Source organism: Panulirus ornatus, chromosome 22, assembly GCF_036320965.1.
Source record: "Panulirus ornatus isolate Po-2019 chromosome 22, ASM3632096v1, whole genome shotgun sequence".
Classification (NCBI taxonomy): domain Eukaryota; kingdom Metazoa; phylum Arthropoda; class Malacostraca; order Decapoda; family Palinuridae; genus Panulirus; species Panulirus ornatus.
Window position 1 is genome coordinate 5,284,116 of NC_092245.1, and position 25,092 is coordinate 5,309,207.

General features: G+C 41.6%; 1 protein-coding gene across 1 annotated transcript in view; it reads left to right on the forward strand.

Annotated features, from left to right (window-relative positions):
* The first annotated feature begins 4,799 nt into the window (after positions 1 to 4,799).
* Positions 4,800 to 25,092, forward strand: part of Vps50 (vacuolar protein sorting 50) — a 157,884-nt gene continuing 137,591 nt past the window's right edge. Inside the window, exons 1-2 of the mRNA XM_071675939.1 lie at positions 4,800 to 6,438; positions 21,568 to 21,812. Of these exons, the coding sequence (XP_071532040.1) occupies positions 4,854 to 6,438; positions 21,568 to 21,812 (1,830 nt within the window). The 5' untranslated portion in view covers positions 4,800 to 4,853. The remainder of the gene's footprint in view (positions 6,439 to 21,567; positions 21,813 to 25,092) is intronic.

Consider the following 25,092-nt stretch of genomic DNA (forward strand, 5'->3'; position numbering starts at 1 on the left):
CCTCAGGGTCTTCATTACTTTCCTTGATGTGTGAATGACTGGCATGAAGGACGGACCCCTATCTGAAAGGGAAGTGAAAATTGAGCAGGTTTGTTTATGCTCCCAGGGGAAACTAAGATAGGCTTCTAGGTTAATCTAATACATGACTAATGAAATTCAACCGAGTAAATGTAAAGTGATGAGTATGGGACAGGCTGAAAGAAGACCCATGTGATCATCATCCAGCAGTGCCTCAGGGTTCCTTGAGTGAGAAGGACTCGACATTGTTCCTGGCCCGTCAACAGAGTGCCATACTGGGAGAAGAGTAGAGGAAACAAACTGTCTGCAACCAAATATCAGAATAATTAAGTATAAAGATAAGGAAGTAATTAGTAAGCCATTCATATCCTCCATAGGATAATAATTAGAGTATGGTTTCCAGTTTGGTTACCGTAGTTAAAGAAGCACAAAGAGCTAATAGCGAAGGTCCAAAGGAGGAAAGCAAAAATGGTATCAACTAAGTTAGTGGGAAAGACTAAACATAATATATATATATATATATATATATATATATATATATATATATATATATATATATATATTTTTTTTTTTTTTTTTTTTCTTTCAAACTATTCGCCATTTCCTGCGTTAGCGAGGAAGCGTTAAGAACAGAGAACTGGGCCTTTGAGGGAATATCCTCACCTGGCCCCCTTCTCTGTTCCTTCTTTTGGAAAATTAAAAAAAAATAATGAGAGGGGAGGATTTCCAGCCCCCCGCTCCCTCCCGTTTTAGTCGCCTACGACACGCAGGGAATACGTGGGAAGTATTCTTTCTCCCCCATCCCCAGGGATATATATATATATATATATATATATATATATATATATATATATATATATATATATATATATATATATACATATATATATATATATATATATATATATATATATATATATATATATATATATATATATATATATATATATATATATCGCCGTTTCCCGCTTCAGCAAAGTAGGACCAGGAATCATACGGAGAATAGCCCATCCAATATAGTTGAACAGAAAAAGAGAGGTCGTGGGAGGGGCCGGTACTACTACTGCCAGAGTCCTCCCTCACAGTGGCAGTAAAGTTAGGCAGAAACCCGGGGATTCTTAGCACCCCATGATGCCCGGGACTGGCAGCCATAGATTTGTCGGGCTTTTGTCATGATGATTGTTACAGATGTTAGAATGGACAGGAATTGGCAAGAGTACTTATGTGAAGAAAGTAATAATAATAAGCAAGGCTTGAGTAGGTGTATGGTGCTTGTAAGAAGATGGCAGGACTAGCTCGGTAGTCCCGTGTTGATGAGACAGAAAATAAGACCAGCAATCCTGATATGGAGAGTGGACGATGGTTCCGGCCACCACTTTAATGTTCCTCAGTCAGGACGGTAGGACCAGCCTGGGCCCAGGCTGCTGTCAACAAACTATTACCTAATGGGTTGTTCCTGGGGCAGGGGACGGGTGATCCTTGAGTTAGCTGGGGTACTGGGAGAAGCCCATACACTACCACCTGAGTCCTCCCCCCTCACTCATTGGTGGCAGAATCACACAATAAAGTGGAGTCTGAGTTGGTCTTAAATTTACAGGGGTCATGGAAGGGGCCCAATACTCTGCTACCTGAGCTTTCCCTCTAGCTGGCAGTAAATATTTAATTAGATATGTCTTCATATAATTACTTTTCCAAACTCACTCACTCTCACCATCAGGAACTGAGGGGAAATTACGGTCATCCAAAATGTAGTTAGAAAAGAAAATTAAGTTTGTTTCTTTACCGTGAGACGTAACTGTGTGGCAGCGAAATGGAAAAAAAAAAAAAAACACGAGTAAAGCTGTGGGAGATGGCTTTTGGTAAAGGATCAGATAACCTTCGTGGTGGATGAAGAGGAGAGGTTGACTCCTGGGAACATTTGGCCTCACTGACAACATAAAGATTTCAGGTGAAGATGAAAGTTGGACCCGAGCTGTACGAAGTGGATTGGTGCAAGAGCAAAACGTTTGTTGTTATGTGTGTGTTCACATCTTGATGACATCCTAACTTAATGATAACCTGGATGTGGACAGGTTAAGCCACAGCATAATCTTACGGTACACAATGCCGTATATAAAACGTCCAATTTATTCTATCAGGCGGACATATATTACTTGTACACTTTTCTATTTATCCATCATAATCTTATCATTATCATTATCATCATTATTGCTGTCATAACGTGTAGTTCAGATTGTGTGGCCCATGCGTAAGGTAGTCAAAAGAAAGTCAGTTAAAGTTGGACAGGAGACAGACATCTCTGCTGCCGACAATTTCAACAGATTGCTTGGTCATTTACTCTTCATTCTATAAACTACGGCCTGTAAGACTCTTTTTTTTTTCCTTTTTGCATTGACACAAAATAATGTGAAAAATACACATTTTTGTACATTTTGGCTAAGAGAAGACTTTTTATGTCCATTTTTCAAAGATTATCCCTTGCTATTTGGTTGTGACTGACCACTGATTTAGGGAATTATGTGCAGTCTTACAGGAAAGTTACCTTGGAAATACAGCCAATTATATGTGTGACCCAACGATTACATTAAATTGAATGTATAATTGCAGAATAATTAATATTTCATAAATGAGCATTATAATCACAAGATTGAAACTTGACAGAAATTCTTCAGATAAGTAGCTTATTGCTACCTCAAGTTAGGTAGTTCATTCTTAAAAAACTGCCGGATATATTTGTTAATAAAATAAAAATGAACATATGCTTTCATACTTATTTTTTTTTTTTTTTTTTTTATACTTTGTCGCTGTCTCCCGCGTTTGCGAGGTAGCGCAAGGAAACAGACGAAAGAAATGGCCCAACCCCCCCCCATACACATGTACATACACACGTCCACACACGCAAATATACATACCTACACAGCTTTCCATGGTTTACCCCAGACGCTTCACATGCCTTGATTCAATCCACTGACAGCACGTCAACCCCTGTATACCACATCGCTCCAATTCACTCTATTCCTTGCCCTCCTTTCACCCTCCTGCATGTTCAGGCCCCGATCACACAAAATCTTTTTCACTCCATCTTTCCACCTCCAATTTGGTCTCCCTCTTCTCCTCGTTCCCTCCACCTCCGACACATATATCCTCTTGGTCAATCTTTCCTCACTCATTCTCTCCATGTGCCCAAACCATTTCAAGACACCCTCTTCTGCTCTCTCAACCACGCTCTTTTTATTTCCACACATCTCTCTTACCCTTACGTTACTTACTCGATCAAACCACCTCACACCACACATTGTCCTCAAACATCTCATTTCCAGCACATCCATCCTCCTGCGCACAACTCTATCCATAGCCCACGCCTCGCAACCATACAGCATTGTTGGAACCACTATTCCTTCAAACATACCCATTTTTGCTTTCCGAGATAATGTTCTTGACTTCCACACATTTTTCAAGGCTCCCAAAATTTTCGCCCCCTCCCCCACCCTATGATTCACTTCCGCTTCCATGGTTCCATCCGCTGACAGATCCACTCCCAGATATCTAAAACACTTCACTTCCTCCAGTTTTTCTCCATTCAAACTCACCTCCCAATTGACTTGACCCTCAACCCTACTGTACCTAATAACCTTGCTCTTATTCACATTTACTCTTAACTTTCTTCTTCCACACACTTTACCAAACTCAGTCACCAGCTTCTGCAGTTTCTCACATGAATCAGCCACCAGCGCTGTATCATCAGCGAACAACAACTGACTCACTTCCCAAGCTCTCTCATCCCCAACAGACTTCATACTTGCCCCTCTTTCCAGGACTCTTGCATTTACCTCCCTAACAACCCCATCCATAAACAAATTAAACAACCATGGAGACATCACACACCCCTGCCGCAAACCTACATTCACTGAGAACCAATCACTTTCCTCTCTTCCTACACGTACACATGCCTTACATCCTCGATAAAAACTTTTCACTGCTTCTAACAACTTGCCTCCCACACCATATATTCTTAATACCTTCCACAGAGCATCTCTATCAACTCTATCATATGCCTTCTCCAGATCCATAAATGCTACATACAAATCCATTTGCTTTTCTAAGTATTTCTCACATACATTCTTCAAAGCAAACACCTGATCCACACATCCTCTACCACTTCTGAAACCGCACTGCTCTTCCCCAATCTGATGCTCTGTACATGCCTTCACCCTCTCAATCAATACCCTCCCATATAATTTACCAGGAATTCATACTTATATCTTTCTCAATATGTCTACCTGGTTTTATCACTGTCAGCATGTATCTTACTATTGCGCATCATAGCATCAAATGTACGATCAGTTAACTTTCCCAACATTATTATTTAGTTAAATGTTGGCTAGTTGGTGGGAGTGGGAGATTGTAGACATTTGTTACCTTTCTTCTCCATCTGCTCAGTCTGGACTGCGGCTAAACGGGTCAACCCCCAAAGCTGATATTGGTTCTTTATTCCATAGAAATTAATGTTAATATTTCCTTCAATCGAATACTTTTTTTCATCTCAATTTGCAGTACAAAATAGATATATAACTGGTTTACTTTAAACAATTATAAAAATAATACAAAATTGAGATATATCATTTGCACTTTTTGCTCATATTATTTTTTACTCATATGATATCAATCAATAATATTTAAGTAGTTAAAGAAATTTATGAAGTTGTGAAAAAGAGACATACGTAAATTACAATAGTTAGAAATGTCCCTCAATGTTTGTTTACTTTAATCAGCTGTTGAGCTTGGCTAGTGTGTCAGTGTTGGTCGGGTCAGGTTTACCTACATGTCAGTTCACAATGGATATCAAGGAAAAGTTTATGTCCTTTATCGACAAGCAGAAAGTATCACTCAAGACGCCATCCTCACCTGTACAAGCTGCAGAATTTGTAACGTCAGATGAATTTGAGGGTCGGACTGCTGTGACAGCTCAGCTCCAGAGGAAAGCTAGCCTCTTGAACGATCATATTCTCACTCCCGAGGCTGAACAGGCCGTGATTGGTAGTATTGAATCATTATATTTTGAAAGCAATAACGTAGATGTTAGTGAGCATGAGCTGAAAAAATTTCCAGATATCGCTGATGTACACATAATTAATGGAATGAGATCGAGGTTACGGAAACAGCAGACTATAGTATCGAGAAGGGTACTGGATTTGATTATGCAGAAACAGGGACTCTGTAGTCAAGAGATGGAGAAAGTAACAGAACTACAGAAGGAAGTGACTAAAGGAGTAGGACTCTGCATTGAGGGTCGTAAAAAATTAGCTCAAGGTAGAAGTCAGTTTACGTCTGCAAGTCTAGGAATTCTTGCCAATTACAGCAAGAGGCAGAAGATTGCCAGTGTCATCAGATCCCTGCGAACAATACGAACTCTACAGATGACAGATGTGCAGCTTCAAAGTTTGCTTAAAGCAGAGGATTACCCTGGAGCAATTCAGCTATTGTTAGAATGTCAGAAAGCTGCAGCAACATTCAAACACTTTACGTGTATTTCAGAATTAAGCACAAAATTACAGGACACATTAGAAGGTGCAGAGGAGCAATTAGATGTAGCACTGGCAAAAGTTGCTGCGAACTTTAATGAGGCAAGCTATGAAAAACTTCAAATTGCCTATGGCCTACTGGGGAAGACTCAGACATTAATGGATCAGTTACACATGCACTTGACCTCACACATTCACAACTCAGCTTTTATGATTGTTCTGGGATACGTAGAGCTGTATAATAGTGCTGGGGCGGGTAACAACATTGGTTCAGGGTCTTCCTTCTCAAAGCTGCAATATTCAGAATTGTGTAAATATGTAAACGAGGAGAGTTTCCTTCCATGCCTTTTAGATTTAAGTAAGTGTATGTGGAATGTCTTAAAAAGTTACAGAAGCATAATAAGATGGCATGAGAATGATGAGAAAGTTGGTGGGGAAAGCTCATCTAGTGAGGTTCAGGAGGACACTGAGGCAGCAACGACAAGGAGATATACAAAGCAGAAGTTAGAGCATGGATTGTACAGAATATGGCAGGATGTCCAAGCTAAAGTACGGACTTTCATATTAGCTTCGGATCTTTCTCATTTCAAATTTGATGACTTTTTAAGAATACTTGATGTCATCAGTAAATTGATCGATGTTGGTGAATCCTTTTGTGGCAGTAGATCTGAGACACTTCGTGAATCTATCAAGAAACAGTCTATTAATTATTTTCGCAATCATCATCGTGCACGAATGGAGGAACTTCATATGTTTTTAGAGAATGAAGGTTGGGAAGCTTGTCCTGTCAAATCTACATTTTGTATTTACCAGCTGATGGAGTATAGGTTCCTAAAAGGAAGAGATGGTAATTTTACACGAATCACAACTCCAAGCTCTTCACCAAGTAAGAAGTCAGGTGAGCAGCCACTTTGGATAAGGAAGAGAATGTACTTTAGTAATGTAATATTTTCCTTTTGAAATTATAAAATGTTCTATATAGCCTAATTATTCATACTTGAAGTGTATTTTTATTAGTATTGTATAAGGTAAATATTTACATTATTTGTACTGGTTCTGTGTAGTTGGATCATTGAAAGTGCAGCTTTTGTATTCCATAGAAATACCAATGACATGTACTCATAAACTTGCCAGTGATGGGTAAGATTAAACTTGAAGACTAATTAGAACCCATATCTTACAAATGCCAATTTCCTCGGATGCATGCTTGAACTGTACATTGATAATGCCTCAACAACAGTGCATGACTTAGAAGCACTATTCAGGGATTAACCATTTCCTGACAAGGAGTGTTTTCTGACCTGTGTTTAAACTTCTTGAAGATTTTGAAATTTCGGCCTCTGATGTATGTTACTCTTCCTGGCTTAAATAAGGTTTTTCCCTTAACCCTTTGTTCTTCATATTTTTTAAAGTTTCAGTTAGGTCACTCTTTTCTCAATCCTCTTTTTAGCAACTTCAGTCTTTTAAGCCTTTTCTCATAGCTGTACTGTGCCAGGCTTGAGAAAATTTATGTTTTTTCAAGAACTTATTCTAAATGTTGCAGATATGGCTTTTACTTGGTAAGGATTCAATGCCTGTTTACAGTTCTCCATGTGTGGTCTGCTGTACTTTTTGTACAATATCAGGAATGAATCTTGTTCCATGCATGATCAAGTTTTGCATATCATTCCCAACACATGATTGCTTTAGCATCTGCCTTGGCATACTGGTGACTGAAATTGACATCATTTATCCATGCTCGAAAATCCTTATCTGCCTTGACTTCATGTAGGGCATATGGCCTGCCATCCTAATAAGGCATTGAAGACCTACATTTTTATAACTAATGTGCATCATCTTGCTCTGAGTCACATTGTATGCTATGAGCTTGTCTTCAGTCCATTTATCTGAAGAAGTGAGTTCACTCTTTATCTGTTCACAATCCGGTCGTCCTTGACCCTCAAGAATAAGTTTGTCTTCATCAATCATGTGAATCTCATTGTTGATCTTGGAAAGATTATTCACACAGATGTTGATTTGTAGTTATCCGGTGACTGATTCCAGTGGGATGCCACATGTGATACCAGCCTCTTCAGAATAGCAGGTGCTGAGACATACATTTATTTTCTTACCTGTATAACTGTATAATAGTCCAGGATCATACCTGTTATTCTGTATGCCCTGAGCCTGTCACTGAGTCTTTGGTGGGGGAGGGCATCAGAGGCTTTCTTGTAATATAAGAACATTTACCCCTTAGCCATCATGAGATGCTGGGTGTATCCTTCATATGTCTCCAGGAAGTTGGTAAGGTAGGAATAGCTGACAAGGGACCTATGCTGATGAAGAGTTATGAGCTTCTGCATGAGTGATTACAGCATCTTACTTTTCTTTGCATCACCTTATGGACAGCTTTGTACTTGTCAAGCTGAGTGGATGATGATTATAAATTGTCTCCCAGTTGCCTTTCTTATTGATTGGATGATCCAATAAGCCCTTGCGCTAGAGACTGAGTGTCAACGAATGTAGCCTTTGTGGTCTTTTCCTAGTGCTACCTCGCACGTGTGCATGGGAGAGGGGGGTGCAATTTCATGTGTAGTTGGGTGACAATGGGAATGGATGGGGACAGCAAGTATGAGTGTGTACATATGTATATATGTATGTGTCTTTGTATGTTGGTAGATTTGGCCATTCTTTGTCTGTTTCCTTGCGCTACCTCGCTAACACGGGAGACAGTGACAAAGTGTAATGCATATATCTATCTATATATTTGTATGGTTGCGAGGCGTGGGCTATGGATAGAGTTGTGCGCAGGAGGGTGGATGGGCTGGAAATGAGATGTTTGAGGACAATATGTGGAGTGAGGTGGTTTGATCGAGTAAGTAATGTAAGGGTAAGAGAGATGTGTGGAAATAAAAAGAGCATGGTTGAGAGAGCAGAAGAGGGAGTTTTGAAATAGTTTGGGCACATGCAGAGAATGAGTGAGGAAAGATTGACCAAGAGGATATATGTGTCGGAGGTGGAGGGAACGAGGAGAAGTGGGAGACCAAATTGGAGGTGGAAAGATGGAGTGAAAAATATTTCGAGTGATTGGGGCATGAAAATGCAGGAGGGTGAAAGGCAGGCAAGGAATAGAGTGAATTGGATCGATGTGGTATACCGTGGTCGACATGCTGTCAATGGATTGAATCAGGGCTTGTGAAGCGTCTGGGGTAAACCACGGAAAGTTTTGTGGGGCCTGGATGTGGAAAGGGAGCTGTGGTTTCGGGCATTATTGCATGACAGCTAGATACTGAGTGTGAACGAATGGGGCCTTTGTTGTCCTTTCCTAGCGCTACCTCGCACACATGAGGGGGGAGGAGGATGTTATTCCATGTGTGGCGAGGTGGCGATGGGAATAGAGAGAGGCAGACAGTATGAATTATGTATATATTCTATATTTATTTATTTATTTATTTTGCTTTGTCGCTGTCTCCCGCGTTAGCGAGGTAGCACAAGGAAACAGACGAAAGAATGGCCCAACCCGCCCGCATACACATGTATATACATACATGTCCACACATGCACAATATACATACCTATACACCTCAATGTACACATATATATACACACACAGACATATACATATATACACATGTACATAATTCACACTGTCTGCCTTTATTTGTTCCCATCGCCACCTCGCCACACATGGAATAACAACCCCCTCCCCCCTCATGTGTGCGAGGTAGCGCTAGGAAAAACACCAAAGGCCCCATTCGTTCACACTCAGTCTCTAGCTGTCATGCAATAATGCACCAAAACCACAGCTCCCTTTCCACATCCAGGCCCCACACAGCTTTGCTTGGTTTACCCCAGATGCTTCACATGCCCTGGTTCAATCCATTGACAGCACGTCAACCCCGGTATACCACATCGTTCCAATTCACTCTATTCCTTGCACGCCTTTCACCCTCCTGCATGTTCAGGCCCCGATCACTCAAAATCTTTTTCACTCCTTCTTTCCACCTCCAATTTGGTCTCCCACTTCTCCTCGTTCCCTCCATCTCTGACACATATATCCTCTTGGTCAGTCTTTCCCCACTCATTCTCTCCATTTGACCAAACCATTTCAAAACACCCTCTTCTGCTCTCTCAACCTCACTCTTTTTATTTCCACACATCTCTCTCACCCTTACATTACTTACTCGATCAAACCACCTCACACCACATATTGTCCTCAAACATCTCATTTCCAGCACATCCACCCTCCTGCGCACAACTCTATCCATAGCCCACGCCTCGCAACCATACAACATTGTTGGAACCACTATTCCTTCAAACATACCCATTTTTGCTTACCGAGATAATGTTCTCGACTTCCACACATTCTTCAAGGCTCCCTGAATTTTCGCCCCCTCCCCCACCCTATGATTCACTTCTGCTTCCATGGTTCCATCCGCTGCCAGATCCACTCCCAGATATCTAAAACACTTCACTTCCTCCAGCCTTTCTCCATTCAAACTTTCCTCCCAATTGACTTGACCCTCAACCCTACTGTACCTAATAACCTTGCTCTTATTCACATTTACTCTTAACTTTCTTCTTTCACACACTTTACCAAACTCAGTCACCAGCTTCTGCAGTTTCTCACATGAATCAGCCACCAGCGCTGTATCATCAGCTAACAACAACTGACTCACTTCCCAAGCTCTCGCATCCACAACAGACTGCATACTTGCACCTCTTTCCAAAACTCTTGCATTCACCTCCCTAACAACCCCATCCATAAACAAATTAAACAACCATGGAGACATCACACACCCCTGCCGTAAACCTACATTCACTGAGAACCAATCACTCTCCTCTCTTCCTACACGTACACATGCCTTACATCCTCGATAAAAACTTTTCACTGCTTCTAACAACTTGCCTCCCACACCATATATTCTTAATACCTTCCACAGAGCATCTCTATCAACTCTATCATATGCCTTCTCCAGATCCATAAATGCTACATACAAATCCATTTGTTTTTCTAAGTATTTCTCGCATACATTCTTCAAAGCAAACACCTGATCCACACATCCTCTACCACTTCTGAAACCACACTGCTCTTCCCCAATCTGATGCTCTGTACATGCACTTCACCCTCTCAATCAACACCCTCCCATACAATTTACCAGGAATACTCAACAAACTTATACCTCTGTAATTTGAGCACTCACTCTTATCTCCTTTGCCTTTGTACAATGGAATTATGCAAGCATTCCGCCAATCCTCAGGCACCTCACCATGAATCTTTTTTTTTTCTTTTTTTTTTGCTTTGTCGCTGTCTCCTGCGTTTGCGAGGTAGCGCAAGGAAACAGACGAAAGAAATGGCCCAACCCACCCCTATACACATGTATATACATACGTCCACACATGCAAATATACATACCTACACAGCTTTCCATGGTTTACCCCAGATGCTTCACATGCCCTGATTCAATCCACTGACAGCACGTCAACCCCGGTATACCACATTGATCCAATTCACTCTATTCCTTGCCCTCCTTTCACCCTCCTGCATGTTCAGGCCCCGATCACACAAAATCTTTTTCACTCCATCTTTCCACCTCTAATTTGGTCTCCCACTTCTCGTTCCCTCCACCTCCGACACATATATCCTCTTGGTCAATCTCTCCTCACTCATTCTCTCCATGTGCCCAAACTATTTCAAAACACCCTCTTCTGCTCTCTCAACCACGCTCTTTTTATTTCCACACATCTCTCTTACCCTTACGTTACTTACTCGATCAAACCACCTCACACCACACATTGTCCTCAAACATCTCATTTCCAGCACATCCATCCTCCTGCGCACAACTATATCCACAGCCCAGGCCTCGCAACCATACAACATTGTTGGAACCACTATTCCTTCAAACATACCCATTTTTGCTTTCCGAGATAATGTTCTCGACTTCCACACATTCTTCAAGGCTCCCAGGATTTTCGCCCCCTCCCGCATCTTATGATTCACTTCCGCTTCCATGGTTCCATCCGCTGCCAGATCCACTCCCAGATATCTAAAACACTTTACTTCCTCCAGTTTTTCTCCATTCAAACTTACCTCCCAATTGACTTGACCCTCAACCCTACTGTACCTAATTACCTTGCTCTTATTCACATTTACTCTAACTTTCTTCTTTCACACACTTTACCAAACTCAGTCACCAGCTTCTGCAGTTTCTCACATGAATCAGCCACCAGCGCTGTATCATCAGTGAACAACAACTGACTCACTTCCCAAGCTCTCTCATCCCCAACAGACTTCATACTTGCCCCTCTTTCCAAAACTCTTACATTCACCTCCCTAACAACCCCATCCATGAACAAATTAAACAACCATGGAGACATCACACACCCCTGCCGCAAACCTACTTTCACTGAGAACCAATCACTTTCCTCTCTTCCTACACGTACACATGCCTTACAGCCTCGATAAAACTTTTCACTGCTTCTAACAACTTGCCTCCCACACCATATATTCTTAATACCTTCCACAGAGCATCTCTATCAACTCTATCGTATGCCTTCTCCAGATCCATAAATGCTACATATAAATCCATTTGCTTTTCTAAGTATTTCTCACATACATTCTTCAAAGCAAACACCTGATCCACACATCCTCTACCACTTTTGAAACCACACTGCTCTTCCCCAGTCTGATGCTCTGTACATGCCTTCACCCTCTCAATCAATACCCTCCCATATAATTTACCAGGAATACTCAACAAACTTATACCTCTGTAATTTGAGCACTCACTCTTATCTCCTTTGCCTTTGTACAATGGCACTATGCACGCATTCTGCCAATCCTCAGGCACCTCACCATGAGTCATACATACATTAAATAACCTTACCAACCAGTCAGTAATACAGTCACACCCTTTTTTAATAAATTCCACTGCAATACCATCCAAACCTGCTGCCTTGCCGGCTTTCATCTTCCGCAAAGCTTTTACTACCTCTTCTCTGTTTACCAAATCATTTTCACTAACCCTCTCACTTTGCACACCACCTCGACCAAAACACCCTATATCTGCCACTCTATCATCAAACACATTGAACAAACCTTCAAAATACTCCATCTCCTTCTCACATCACCACTACTTGTTATCACCTCCCCATTTGCGCCCTTCACTGAAGTTCCCATTTGCTCCCTTGTCTTATGCACTTTATTTACCTCCTACCAGAACATCTTTTTATTCTCCCTAGAATTTAATGATACTTTCTCACCCCAACTCTCATTTGCCCTCTTTTTCACCTCTTGCACCTTTCCCTTGACCTCCTGTCTCTTTCTTTTATACATCTCCCACTCAATTGCATTTTTTCCCTGCAAAAATCGTCCAAAAGCCTCTCTCTTCTCTTTCACTAATAATCTTACTTACCATGAATCATACATACATTAAATAACCTTACCAACCAGTCAACAATACAGTCACCCCCTTTTTTAATAAATTCCACTGCAATGCCATCCAAACCTGCTGCTTTGCCAGCTTTCATCTTCCATAAAGCTTTTTTTTTACCTCTTCTCTATTTACCAAATCATTTTCCCTAACCCTTTCACTTTGCACACCACCTCGACCAAGACACCCCACATCTGCCGCTCTATCATCAAACACATTCAACAAACCTTCAAAATACTCACTCCATCTCCTTCTCACATCACCACTACTTGTTATCACCTCCCCATAACCCCCTTCACTGAAGTTCCCATTTGCTCCCTTGTCTTACGCACCTTATTTACCTCCTTCCAAAACATCTTTTTATTCTCCCTGAAATTTAATGATACTCTCTCACCCCAACTCTCATTTGCCCTCTTTTTCACCTCTTGCACCTTTCTCTTGACCTCCTGCCTCTTTCTTTTATACCTCTCCCACTCATTTGCATTTTTTCCCTGCAAAAATCATTCAAATGCCTCTCTCTTCTCTTTCACTAATAATCTTACATCTTCATCCCACCACTCACTACCTTTTCTAATCAACCCACCTCCCACGCTTCTCATGCCACAAGCATCTTTTGCGCAAGCCATCACTGTTTCCCTAAATACATCCCATTCCTCTCCCACTCCCCTTACCTCCTTTATTCTCATCTTTTTCCGTTCTGTACTCAGTCTCTCCTGGTACTTCCTCACACAAGTCTCCTTCCCAAGCTCACTTACTCTCACCACTCTCTTCACCACAACATTGTCTCTTCTTTTCTGAAAACCCCCACAAATCTTCACCTTTGCTTCCACAAGATAATGATCAGACATCTCTCCAGTTGCACCTCTCAGCACATTAACATCCAAAAGTCTCTCTTTCGTGCGTTTATCAATTAACACATAATCCAATAACGCTCTCTGACCATCTCTCCTACTTACATACGTATACTTATGTATATCTCGCTTTTTAAACCAGGTATTCCCAATCACCAGTCCTTTTTCAGCACATAAATCTACAAGCTCTTCACCATTTCCATTTACAACACTGAACACTCCATGTATACCAATTATTCCCTCAACTGCCACATTAGTCACCTTTGCATTCAAATCACCCATTTCTATAACCCGGTCTTGTACATCAAAACCACTAACACACTCATTCAGCTGCTCCCAAAACACTTGCCTCTCATGATCTTTCTTCTCATGCCCAGGTGCATATGCACCAATAATCACCCATCTCTCTCCGTCAACTTTCAGTTTTACCCATATCAATCTAGAATTATGTACATGTGTATATTTGTATATGTCTGTGTGTGTATATGTATGTGTACATTGAGATGTATGGGTAGGTATATTTGCGTGTGTGGAAGTGTATGTATATACATGTGTATGGGGGTGGGTTGGGCCATTTCTTTCGTCTGTTTCCTTGCGCTACCTCGCAAACGCAGGAGACTGCGACAAAGTAAAATAATAATAAAAAGAAAAAATATTTGTTTTATTATACTTTGTCGCTGTCTCTCGTATTAGCGAGGTAGGACAAGGAAACAGACGAAAGAATGGCCCAACCCACCCACATACACATGTATATACATACATGTCCACACACGTACATATACATACCTATACATCTCAATGTATACATATATATACACACACAGACATATACATATATACACATGTACGTAATTCATACTGTCTGCCCTTATTCATTCCCATCGCCACCCTGCCGCATAATTAAATACCAACCCCCTCCCCCCGCATGTGCGCGAGGTAGCACTAGGAAAAGACACCAAAGTCCAAATTCGTTCACACTCAGTCTCTAGCTGTCATGTATAATGCACCGAAACCACAGCTCCCTTTCCACAGAACTTTCCATAGTTTACCCCAGACGCTTCACATGCCCTAGTTCAATCCATTGACAGCACGTCAACCCTGGTATACCACATCGTTACGATTCACTCTATTCCTTGCACGCCTTTCACCGTCTTGCATGTTCAGGCCCCAATCACTCAAAATCTTTTTCACTCCACCTTTCCACCTCCAATTTGGTCTCCCACTTCTCCTTGTTCCCTCCACATCTGAGACATATATCCTTCCTCACTCATTCTCTCCATGTATGCAAACCATTTCAAAACACCCTTTTCTGCTCTCTCGACCACACTCTTTTTACCACCACACATCTCTCTCACCCTTTCATTACTCACTCGATCAAACCACCTCACACCACATATTGTCCTTAAACATCTCATTTCCAGCACATCCACCTTCCTTCACACAACTCTAACTATAGCCCATGCCTCACAACCATATATCATTGTTTGAACCACTATTCCTTCAAACATACCCATTTTTGCTTTCCAAGATAACGTTCTCAACTTCCACGCATTCTTCAACGCTCCCAGAACTTTTGCCCCCTCCCCCACTGTATGATTCACTTCCACTTCCATGGTTCCATCTGCTGCCAAATCCACTCCCAGATATCTAAAACACTTCACTTCCTCCAGTTTTTCTCCATTCAAACTTACCTCCCAGTTGACGTATCCCTCAACCCTACCGTACCTAATAACCTTGCTCTCATTCACATTTACTCTCAGCTTTCTTCTTTCACACACTTTACCAAACTCAGTCACTAGCTTCTGCAGTTTTTCACCCGAATCAGCCACCAGTGCTGTATCATCAGCTAACAACACCTGACTCACTTCCCAAGACCTCTCATCCACAACAGACCGCATGTTTGCCCCTCTTTCCGAAACTCTTGCATTCACCTTCCTAACAACCCCATCCATAAACAAATCACACAACCATGGAGACATCACGCTCCCCTGCTGCAAACCAACATTCACTGAGAACTAGTCACTTTCTTCTCTTCCTACTCGTACACATGCCTTACATCCTCGATAAAAACTTTTCACTGCTTCTGACAACTTGCCTCCCACACCATCTATTCTTAATATAGCAAGTAGTGGTGATGTGAGAAGGAGATGGAGTGAGTATTTTGAAGGTTTGTTGAATGTGTTAGATGATAAAGTGGCAGATATAGGGTGTTTTGGTCGAGATGGTGTGCGAAGTGAAAGGGTTAGGGAGAATGATTTGGTAAACAGAGAAGAGGTAGTAAAAGCATTGCGGAAGATGAAAGCCAGCAAGGCAGCAGGTTTGGATGGTATTGCAGTGGAATTTATAAAAAAAGGAGGTGACTGTGTTGTTGACTGGTTGGTAAGGATATTTAATGTATGTATGACTCATGGTGAGGTGCCTGAGGATTGGCGGAATGCATGCATAGTGCCATTATACAAAGGTAAAGGGGATAAAGGTGAGTGCTCAAATTACAGAGGTATAAGTTTGTTGAGTATTTCTGGGAAATTTTATGGAAGGGTATTGATTGAGAGGGTGAAAGCATGTATAGAGCATCAGATTTGGGAAGAGCAGCATGGTTTCAGAAGTGGTAGAGGATGTGTGGATCTGGTGTTTGCTTTGAAGAAGGGTATGTGAGAAATACTTAGAAAAGCAAATGGATTTGTATGTAGTATTTATGGATATGGAGAAGGCATATGATAGAGTTGATAGAGATGCTCTGTGGAAGGTATGAAGAATATTTGGTGTGGGAGGCAAGTTGCTTGAAGCAGTGAAAAGTTTTTATCGAAGATGTAAGGCATTTGTACGAGTAGGAAGAGAGGAAAGTGACTGGTTCTCAGTGAATGTTGGTTTGCAGCAGGGGAGTGTGATGTCTCCATGGTTGTGTAATTTGTTTATGGATGGGGTTGTTAAGAAGGTGAATGCAAGAGTTTCGGAAAGAGGGGAAAATATGCAGTCTGTTGTGGATGAGAGGTCTTGGGAAGTGAGTCAGTTGTTGTTAGCTGATGATACAGCACTGGTGGCTGATTCGGGTGAAAAACTGCTGAAGCTAGTGACTGAGTTTGGTAAAGTGTGTGAAAGAAGAAAGCTGAGAGTAAATGTGAATGAGAGCAAGGTTATTAGGTACAGTTGGGTTGAAGGACAATTCAATTTGAAGGTAAGTTTGATTGGAGGAAAACTGGAGTAAGTGAAGTGATTTAGATATCTGGGAGTGAATTTGGCAGCAGATAGAACCATCGAAGCAGAAGTGAGTCACAAGGTGGGGAGGGGGCGAAAGTTCTGGGAGCATTGAAAATTGTGTGGAGGGCGAGAATATTCTCTCTTAAAGCAAAAATGGCTATGTTTGAAGGAATAGTGGTTCTAACAATGTTATATGGTTGTGTTGGAAATGAGACATTTGAGGAGAATGTGTGATGTTCGGTGGTTTGATCAAGTAAGTAATGAAAGGGTAAGAGAGATGTGTGGTAATAAAAAGAGCGTGGTTAAGAGAGCAGAAGAGGGTGTTTTGAAATGGTTTGGTCACATGGGGAGAATGAATGAGGAAAGATTGACAAAGAGGATATATGTGTCAGAGGTGGAGGGAACGAGGAGAAGTGGGAGACCAGATTGAAGGTGGAAAGCTGGAGTGAAAAAGATTTTGAGTAATCAGGGCCTGAACATGCAGGAGGGTGAAAGGCGTGCAAAGAATAGAGTGAATTAGAACGATGTGGTTTACCGGGGTCGACATGCTGTCAATGGATTGAACCAGGGCATGTGAAGCATCTGGGGTAAACCATGAAAAGTTGTGTGGGGCCTGGGTGTGGAAAGGGAGCTGTGGTTTCGGTGCATTATTCATGGCAGCTAGAGACTGAATGTGAACGAATTTGGCCTTTGTTGCCTTTTCCTAGCACTACCTGATGCGCATGCAGGGGAAGGGGGTTGTCATTTTATGTGTGGCGGGGTGGCAACGGGAATGAATAAATGCAGCAAGTATGAATTATGTACGTATGTATGAATGTATATGTCTGTGTATGTATATATATATATGTATTTGTTGAAATGTATAGGTATGTATATGTGCGTGTGTGGACCTGTATGTATATACATGTGTATGCAGGTGGGTTGAGCCATTCTTTCGTCTGTTTCTTTGCACTACCTTGCTAATGCGGGAGACAGCGACAAGGTATAATAATAGATAAATAAATATATTATTTTATTAAACTTATTTGATGCTTCCTGTGTTTGCGAGGTAGCGCAAGGAAACAGATGAAAAAATGGCCCAACTTACCCACATGCACAGACATATACATATATGCACAAGTACACACTCATACTTGCTGCCCCCATCCATTCCCGTCACCACCCCACCACACATGAAATTGCACTCCCACGCATGCATGCGAGGTAGCACCACATTCGTTCACACTCAGTCTCTAGCTGTCATGTGTAATGCATCAAAACCACAGCTCCCTTTCCACATCCAAACCCCACAAAACTTTCCATGGTTTAACCCAGACGATTCACATGCATGTCGACCCCAGTATACCACATCGTTCCAGTTAACTCTATTCCTTGCACACCTTTCACCTCCTGTATGTTCAGACCCCAATCGCTCAAAATCTTTTTCACTCCATCCTTCCACCTCCAATTTGGGCTCCCACTTCTCCTTGTTCCCTCCACCTCTGACACATATATGCTCTTTGTCAATCCTTTCTCACTCACTCACTCACCCAATACACTCTCTTCTGCTCTCTCAACCACACTCTTTTTATTACCACACATCTCTCTTATCTTTTCATTGCTTTCTTGATTAAAACACCTCACGCTACATATTGTCATTAAACATTTCATTTCCGACACATCCACCCTCCTCCACACAACCCTGTCTATAGCCCATATCTAACTTCACTTCCTCCAGTTTTTCTCCTTTCAAACTTACTTGTCAATTAACTTGTCCCTCAACCCTCCTGAACCTAATAACCTTGCTCTTATTCACATGTACTCTCAATTTTCTTCTTTCATACATTTTACCAAACTCAGTCTCCAACCTCTGCAGTTTCTCACCGAAATCAGCCGCCAGTGCTGTATCATCAGCAAACAGCAACTGACTCACTTCTCAAGCTCTCTCATCCAGAACAGAATGCATACTTGCCCCTCTCTCAAAAACTCTTGCTTTCACCTCCCTAACAACCCCATTCATAAACAAATTAAACAACCATGGAGACCACACACCCCTGCTGCAAACCAACATTCACTGAGAACCAATCACTTTCCTCTCTTCCTACTCATACACATGCCTTATATCCTTGGTGAAAACTTTTCATTGCTTCTAACAACTGACTTCCCACACCATATACTCTTAATACCTTCAACAACCCTATCAAATGCCTTCTCCAGATCCATAAATGCTACATACAAATCCATTTGTTTTTCTAAGTATTTCTCACATACATTCTTCAAAGCAAACACCTGATCCACACATCTTCTCCCACTTCTGAAAACACACTGCTCTTCCCCAATCTGATGCTCTGTACATGCTTTTACCCTCTCAATCAATGCCCTCCTGTATGATTTCCAAGGAATACTCAACAAACCTATACCTCTGTGATTTAAACGCTCACCTTTATCCCCTTTGCCTTTGTACAATGGCACTATACATTCATTCCGCCAAACCTCAGGCACTTCTCCATGAACCATACATACATTGAATATCCTTACCAACCAATCAACAACACCGTCAGCCCCTTTTTTGATAAATTCCACTGCAGTACCATCCAAACCCACCGTCTTGCCAGCGTTCATCTTCCGCAAAGCTTTCACTACCTCTTCTCTGATCACCAATCATTCTCCATGACCCTCTCACTTCGCACACCACCTCAACCAAAACACCCTATATCTGCCACTCTATCATCAAACATATTCAACAAACCCTCAAAAAATACTTACTTCTTCACTTCTTGTTATTACCTTCCCTTTTGCCCCCTTCGCCGATGTTCCCATTTCTTCTCTTAACTTACGCACTTCATTTACCTCCTTCCATAACATTTTTTATTCTTCCTAAAATTTAATGATGCTCTCTCACCCCAACTCTCATTTGCCCTCTTTTCCACCTGTTGCAACTTTCTCTTGACCCCTGCATCTTTCTTTTATACATCTCCCAGTCATTTGCACTACTTCCCTGCACAGATCGTCCAAATGCCTCTCTCTCTTCCCTTTCACTAACAATCTTACTTCATCCCACCACACACTACCCTTTCTAATCTGCCCACCTCTTACCTTTCTCATGCCACATGTATCTTTTATGCAAGCCATCACTGATTCTCTAAATACTCCCTTTCCTCCCCCACTCCACTTACGTGATTTGCTCTCACCTTTTGCCATTCTGCACTCAATCTCTCCTGGTACCTCCTCACACAAGTTTCTTTTCCAAGCTCACTTACTATCACCACTCTCTTCTCCCCAATATTCTCTTCTTTTCTGAAAACCTATACAAATTTTCATCTTTGCCTCGACAAGATAATGATCAGACATTCCTCCAGCTGACCTCACATCACATTGACATCCAAAAGTCTCTCTTTCATACACCTATCAATTAACACGTAATCCAATAACACTCTATGGCCGTCTCTCTTACTTACATATTTATACTTATGTATATCTCTCCTTTTAAACCAGGTATTCTTAATCACCAGTCCTTTTTCAGCACACAAATCCACAAGCTCTTCACCATTTCCATTTACAACACTGAACATCCCATATCCACCAATTGTACCCTTAACTTTCACATTACTCACCTTTGCATTCAGATCACCCATCACTGTAATCATGTCTCGTGCATCAAAGCTGCTAACACACTCACTCAGCTGCTCCCATAACACTTGCCTCTCATGGTCTTTCTTCTCATGACCAGGTGCGTAGGCACCAATAATCACCCATCTCTCTCTGTCCACTTTCAGTTTTACCCATATCAATGTAGAGTTTACTTTCTTCCACTGTCACATACTCCCACAACTCCTGTTTCAGGAGTAGTGCTACTCCTTCCTTTGCTCTTGTCCTCTCACCAACCCCTGACTTTACTTCCTAGACATTCCCAAACCACTCTTCCCCTTAACCCTTGAGCTTCGTTTCACTCAGAGCCAAAACATCCAGATTTCTTTCCTCAAACATACTACCAATCTCCTTTTTTCTCATCTTGTTTACATCCACACACATTTAGACACCCCAATCTGAGCCTTTTATATGTTACTGGATTCTGCCTGATTGTAGTTGAACCATAAGTGAGAAGTGAGAACACCTTCCTTGTGGTTGTATCATTGTCTTTTGACAAAAGGGAGTACAGTCATCAAAAAAGTTCTCAGTTCAAAGGAGTCCAGTCTTTTCCTGGAGCTGCAGGAACTCTAGGAACAGGGTCTTGGGACAATTATATATACCAGCCCTCTGGGTGGGAACAACTTGGCCCACCAAATCCTCTTACCAGACACTCTTCCCTGTCCTTTTGCTGTATGGATGCAAGGCATGGTCCCTAAATGAATAAGTTTGGAAAGTAGCAGATATGATGGAAATGAAATTCCTGAGTTGCTTTTATCTGCCACCACATACACCTTTTGTGGGGAAGAATTGCACAACTAGGGTCACCAACTGTATTTCCTCAGAGTAAGATAAAGAGCAGAGATGTCCAACTCCCAGATGTAGAATTCTTACCATCACCATAACTGAAAACTTAAATATTCATGTTATTTGGTTTTTCAGATATATATACATTTTTTACAGGAAATGGCATGGAAAAGAAGGATGTGTTTGACCAGTATAATAAAGAGACCTCCCCATTTGATATAGCAGCTGAAGAGACAGTTGAAGAAGATATAATGGCCAATGGGGAGGCCAGTGAACCATTGAATCTCAGTGATGATGATAGTGATGATGAAGTACCAGAAGAGTTAAAAAGAGACTTTGTTGATGAACAAACAGGTGAAGCTCCTCAGCCTCACCCAAGACGGAAATTAGATCATGGCAAGGTATGAATGGTAATTCACAATAGATGACATAAATTTATTCATTTTGTGACTCATGAGTACATTATACTGAAGTAGTATTTAGAACTTTGAATGGTAATTTTTGCATGAATCTAATATTTTTTTTTCATACTATTTGCCATTTCCCGCATTAGCAAGGTACTGTTAAGAACAGAGGAATGAGCCTTTGAGGGAATATCCTCACTTAGCCCCCTACTCTGTTCCTCTTTTGGAAAATTGAAAAATAACGAGAGGGAAGGATTTCCAGCCCCCCGCTCACTCCCCTTTTAGTCGCCTTCTATGACATGCAGGAAAAACGTGGGAAGCATTCTTTCTTCCCTATCCCCAGGGATAAAGAATCTTTTATATATATATATATATATATATATATATATATATATATATATATATATATATATATATATATTTCTTTCTTTTCTTTTAAACTATTCGCCATTTCCCGCGTTAGCGAGGTAGCATTAAGAACAGAGGACTGGGCCTTTGAGGGAATACCCTCACCTGGCCCAATTCTCTGTTCCTTCTTTTGGAAAATTAAAAAAAAAATGAGAGGGGAGGATTTCCAGCCCCCCGTTCCCTCCCCTTTTAGTCGCCTTCTACGACATGCAGGGAATACGTGGGAAGTATTCTTAATCCCCTATCCCCAGGGATAATATATATATATATATATATATATATATATATATATATATATATATATATATTTTTTTTTTTTTTATACTTTGTCGCTGTCTCCCGCGTTTGCGAGGTAGCGCAAGGAAACAGACGAAAGAAATGGCCCAACCCCCCCCATACACATGTATATACATACGTCCACACACGCAAATATACATACCTACACAGCTTTCCATGGTTTACCCCAGACGCTTCACATGCCTTGATTCAATCCACTGACAGCACGTCAACCCCGGTATACCACATCGCTCCAATCTACTCTATTCCTTGCCCTCCTTTCACCCTCCTGCATGTTCAGGCCCCGATCACACAAAATCTTTTTCACTCCATCTTTCCACCTCCAATTTGGTCTCCCTCTTCTCCTTGCTCCCTCCACCTCCGACACATATATCCTCTTGGTCAATCTTTCCTCACTCATCCTCTCCATGTGCCCAAACCACTTCAAAACACCCTCTTCTGCTCTCTCAACCACGCTCTTTTTATTTCCACACATCTCTCTTACCCTTACGTTACTCACTCGATCAAACCACCTCACACCACACATTGTCCTCAAACATCTCATTTCCAGCACATCCATCCTCCTGCGCACAACTCTATCCATAGCCCACGCCTCGCAACCATACAACATTGTTGGAACCACTATTCCTTCAAACATACCCATTTTTGCTTTCCGAGATAATGTTCTCGACTTCCACACATTCTTCAAGGCCCCCAGAATTTTCGCCCCCTCCCCCACCCTAAGATCCACTTCCGCTTCCATGGTTCCATCCGCTGCCAGATCCACTCCCAGATATCTAAAACACTTCACTTCCTCCAGTTTTTCTCCATTCAAACTCACCTCCCAATTGACTTGACCCTCAACCCTACTGTACCTAATAACCTTGCTCTTATTCACATTTACTCTTAACTTTCTTCTTCCACACACTTTACCAAACTCAGTCACCAGCTTCTGCAGCTTCTCACATGAATCAGCCACCAGCGCTGTATCATCAGCGAACAACAACTGACTCACTTCCCAAGCTCTCTCATCCCCAACAGACTTCATACTTGCCCCTCTTTCCAAAACTCTTGCATTTACCTCCCTAACAACCCCATCCATAAACAAATTAAACAACCATGGAGACATCACACACCCCTGCCGCAAACCTACATTCACTGAGAACCAATCACTTTCCTCTCTTCCTATGCGTACACATGCCTTACATCCTCGATAAAAACTTTTCACTGCTTCTAACAACTTGCCTCCCACACCATATATTCTTAATACCTTCCACAGAGCATCTCTATCAACTCTATCATATGCCTTCTCCAGATCCATAAATGCTACATACAAATCCATTTGCTTTTCTATATATATATGTATATATATATATATTATCCCTGGGGATAGGGGATTAAGAATACTTCCCATGTATTCCCTGCGTGTCGTAGAAGGCGACTAAAAGGGAAGGGAGCGGGGGGCTGGAAATCCTCCCCTCTCGTTTTTTTTTAATTTTCCAAAAGAAGGAACAGAGAAGGGGGCCAGGTGAGGATATTCCCTCAAAGGCCCAGTCCTCTGTTCTTAACGCTACCTCGCTATCGCGGGAAATGGCGAATAGTATGAAAAAAAAAAAAAAAATATATATATATATATATATATATATATATATATATATATATATATATATATATATATATATTTTTTTTTTTTTTTTTTTTGCTTTGTCGCTGTCTCCCACGTTTGCGAGGTAGCGCAAGGAAACAGACGAAAGAAATGGCCCAACCCACCCCCATTCACATGTGTATACATACGTCCACACACGCAAATATACATATCTACACAGCTTTCCATGGTTTACCCAAGACGCTTCATGTGTCCTGATTCAATCCACTGACAGCACATCAACCCCGGTATACCACATCGACCCAATTCACTCTATTCCTTGCCCTCCTTTCACCCTCCTGCATGTTCAGGCCCCGATCACACAAAATCTTTTTCACTCCATCTTTCCACCTCCAATTTGGTCTCCCTCTTCTCCTCGTTCCCTCCACCTCCGACACATATATCCTCTTGGTCAATCTTTCCTCACTCATTCTCTCCATGTGCCCAAACCATTTCAAAACACCCTCTTCTGCTCTCTCAACCACGCTCTTTTTATTTCCACACATCTCTCTTACCCTTATTTTACTTACTCTATCAAACCACCTCACACCACACATTGTCCTCAAACATCTCATTTCCAGCACATCCATCCTCCTGCGCACAACTCTATCCATAGCCCACGCCTCACAACCATACAACATTGTTGGAACCACTATTCCTTCAAACATACCCATTTTTGCTTTCCGAGATAATGTTCTCGACTTCCACACATTCTTCAAGGCCCCCAGAATTTTCGCCCCCTCCCCCACCCTATGATCCACTTCCGCTTCCATGGTTCCATCCGCTGCCAGATCCACTCCCAGATATCTAAAACACTTCACTTCCTCCAGTTTTTCTCCATTCAAACTCACCTCCCAATTGACTTGACCCTCAACCCTACTGTACCTAATAACCTTGCTCTTATTCACATTTACTCTTAACTTTCTTCTTCCACACACTTTACCAAAC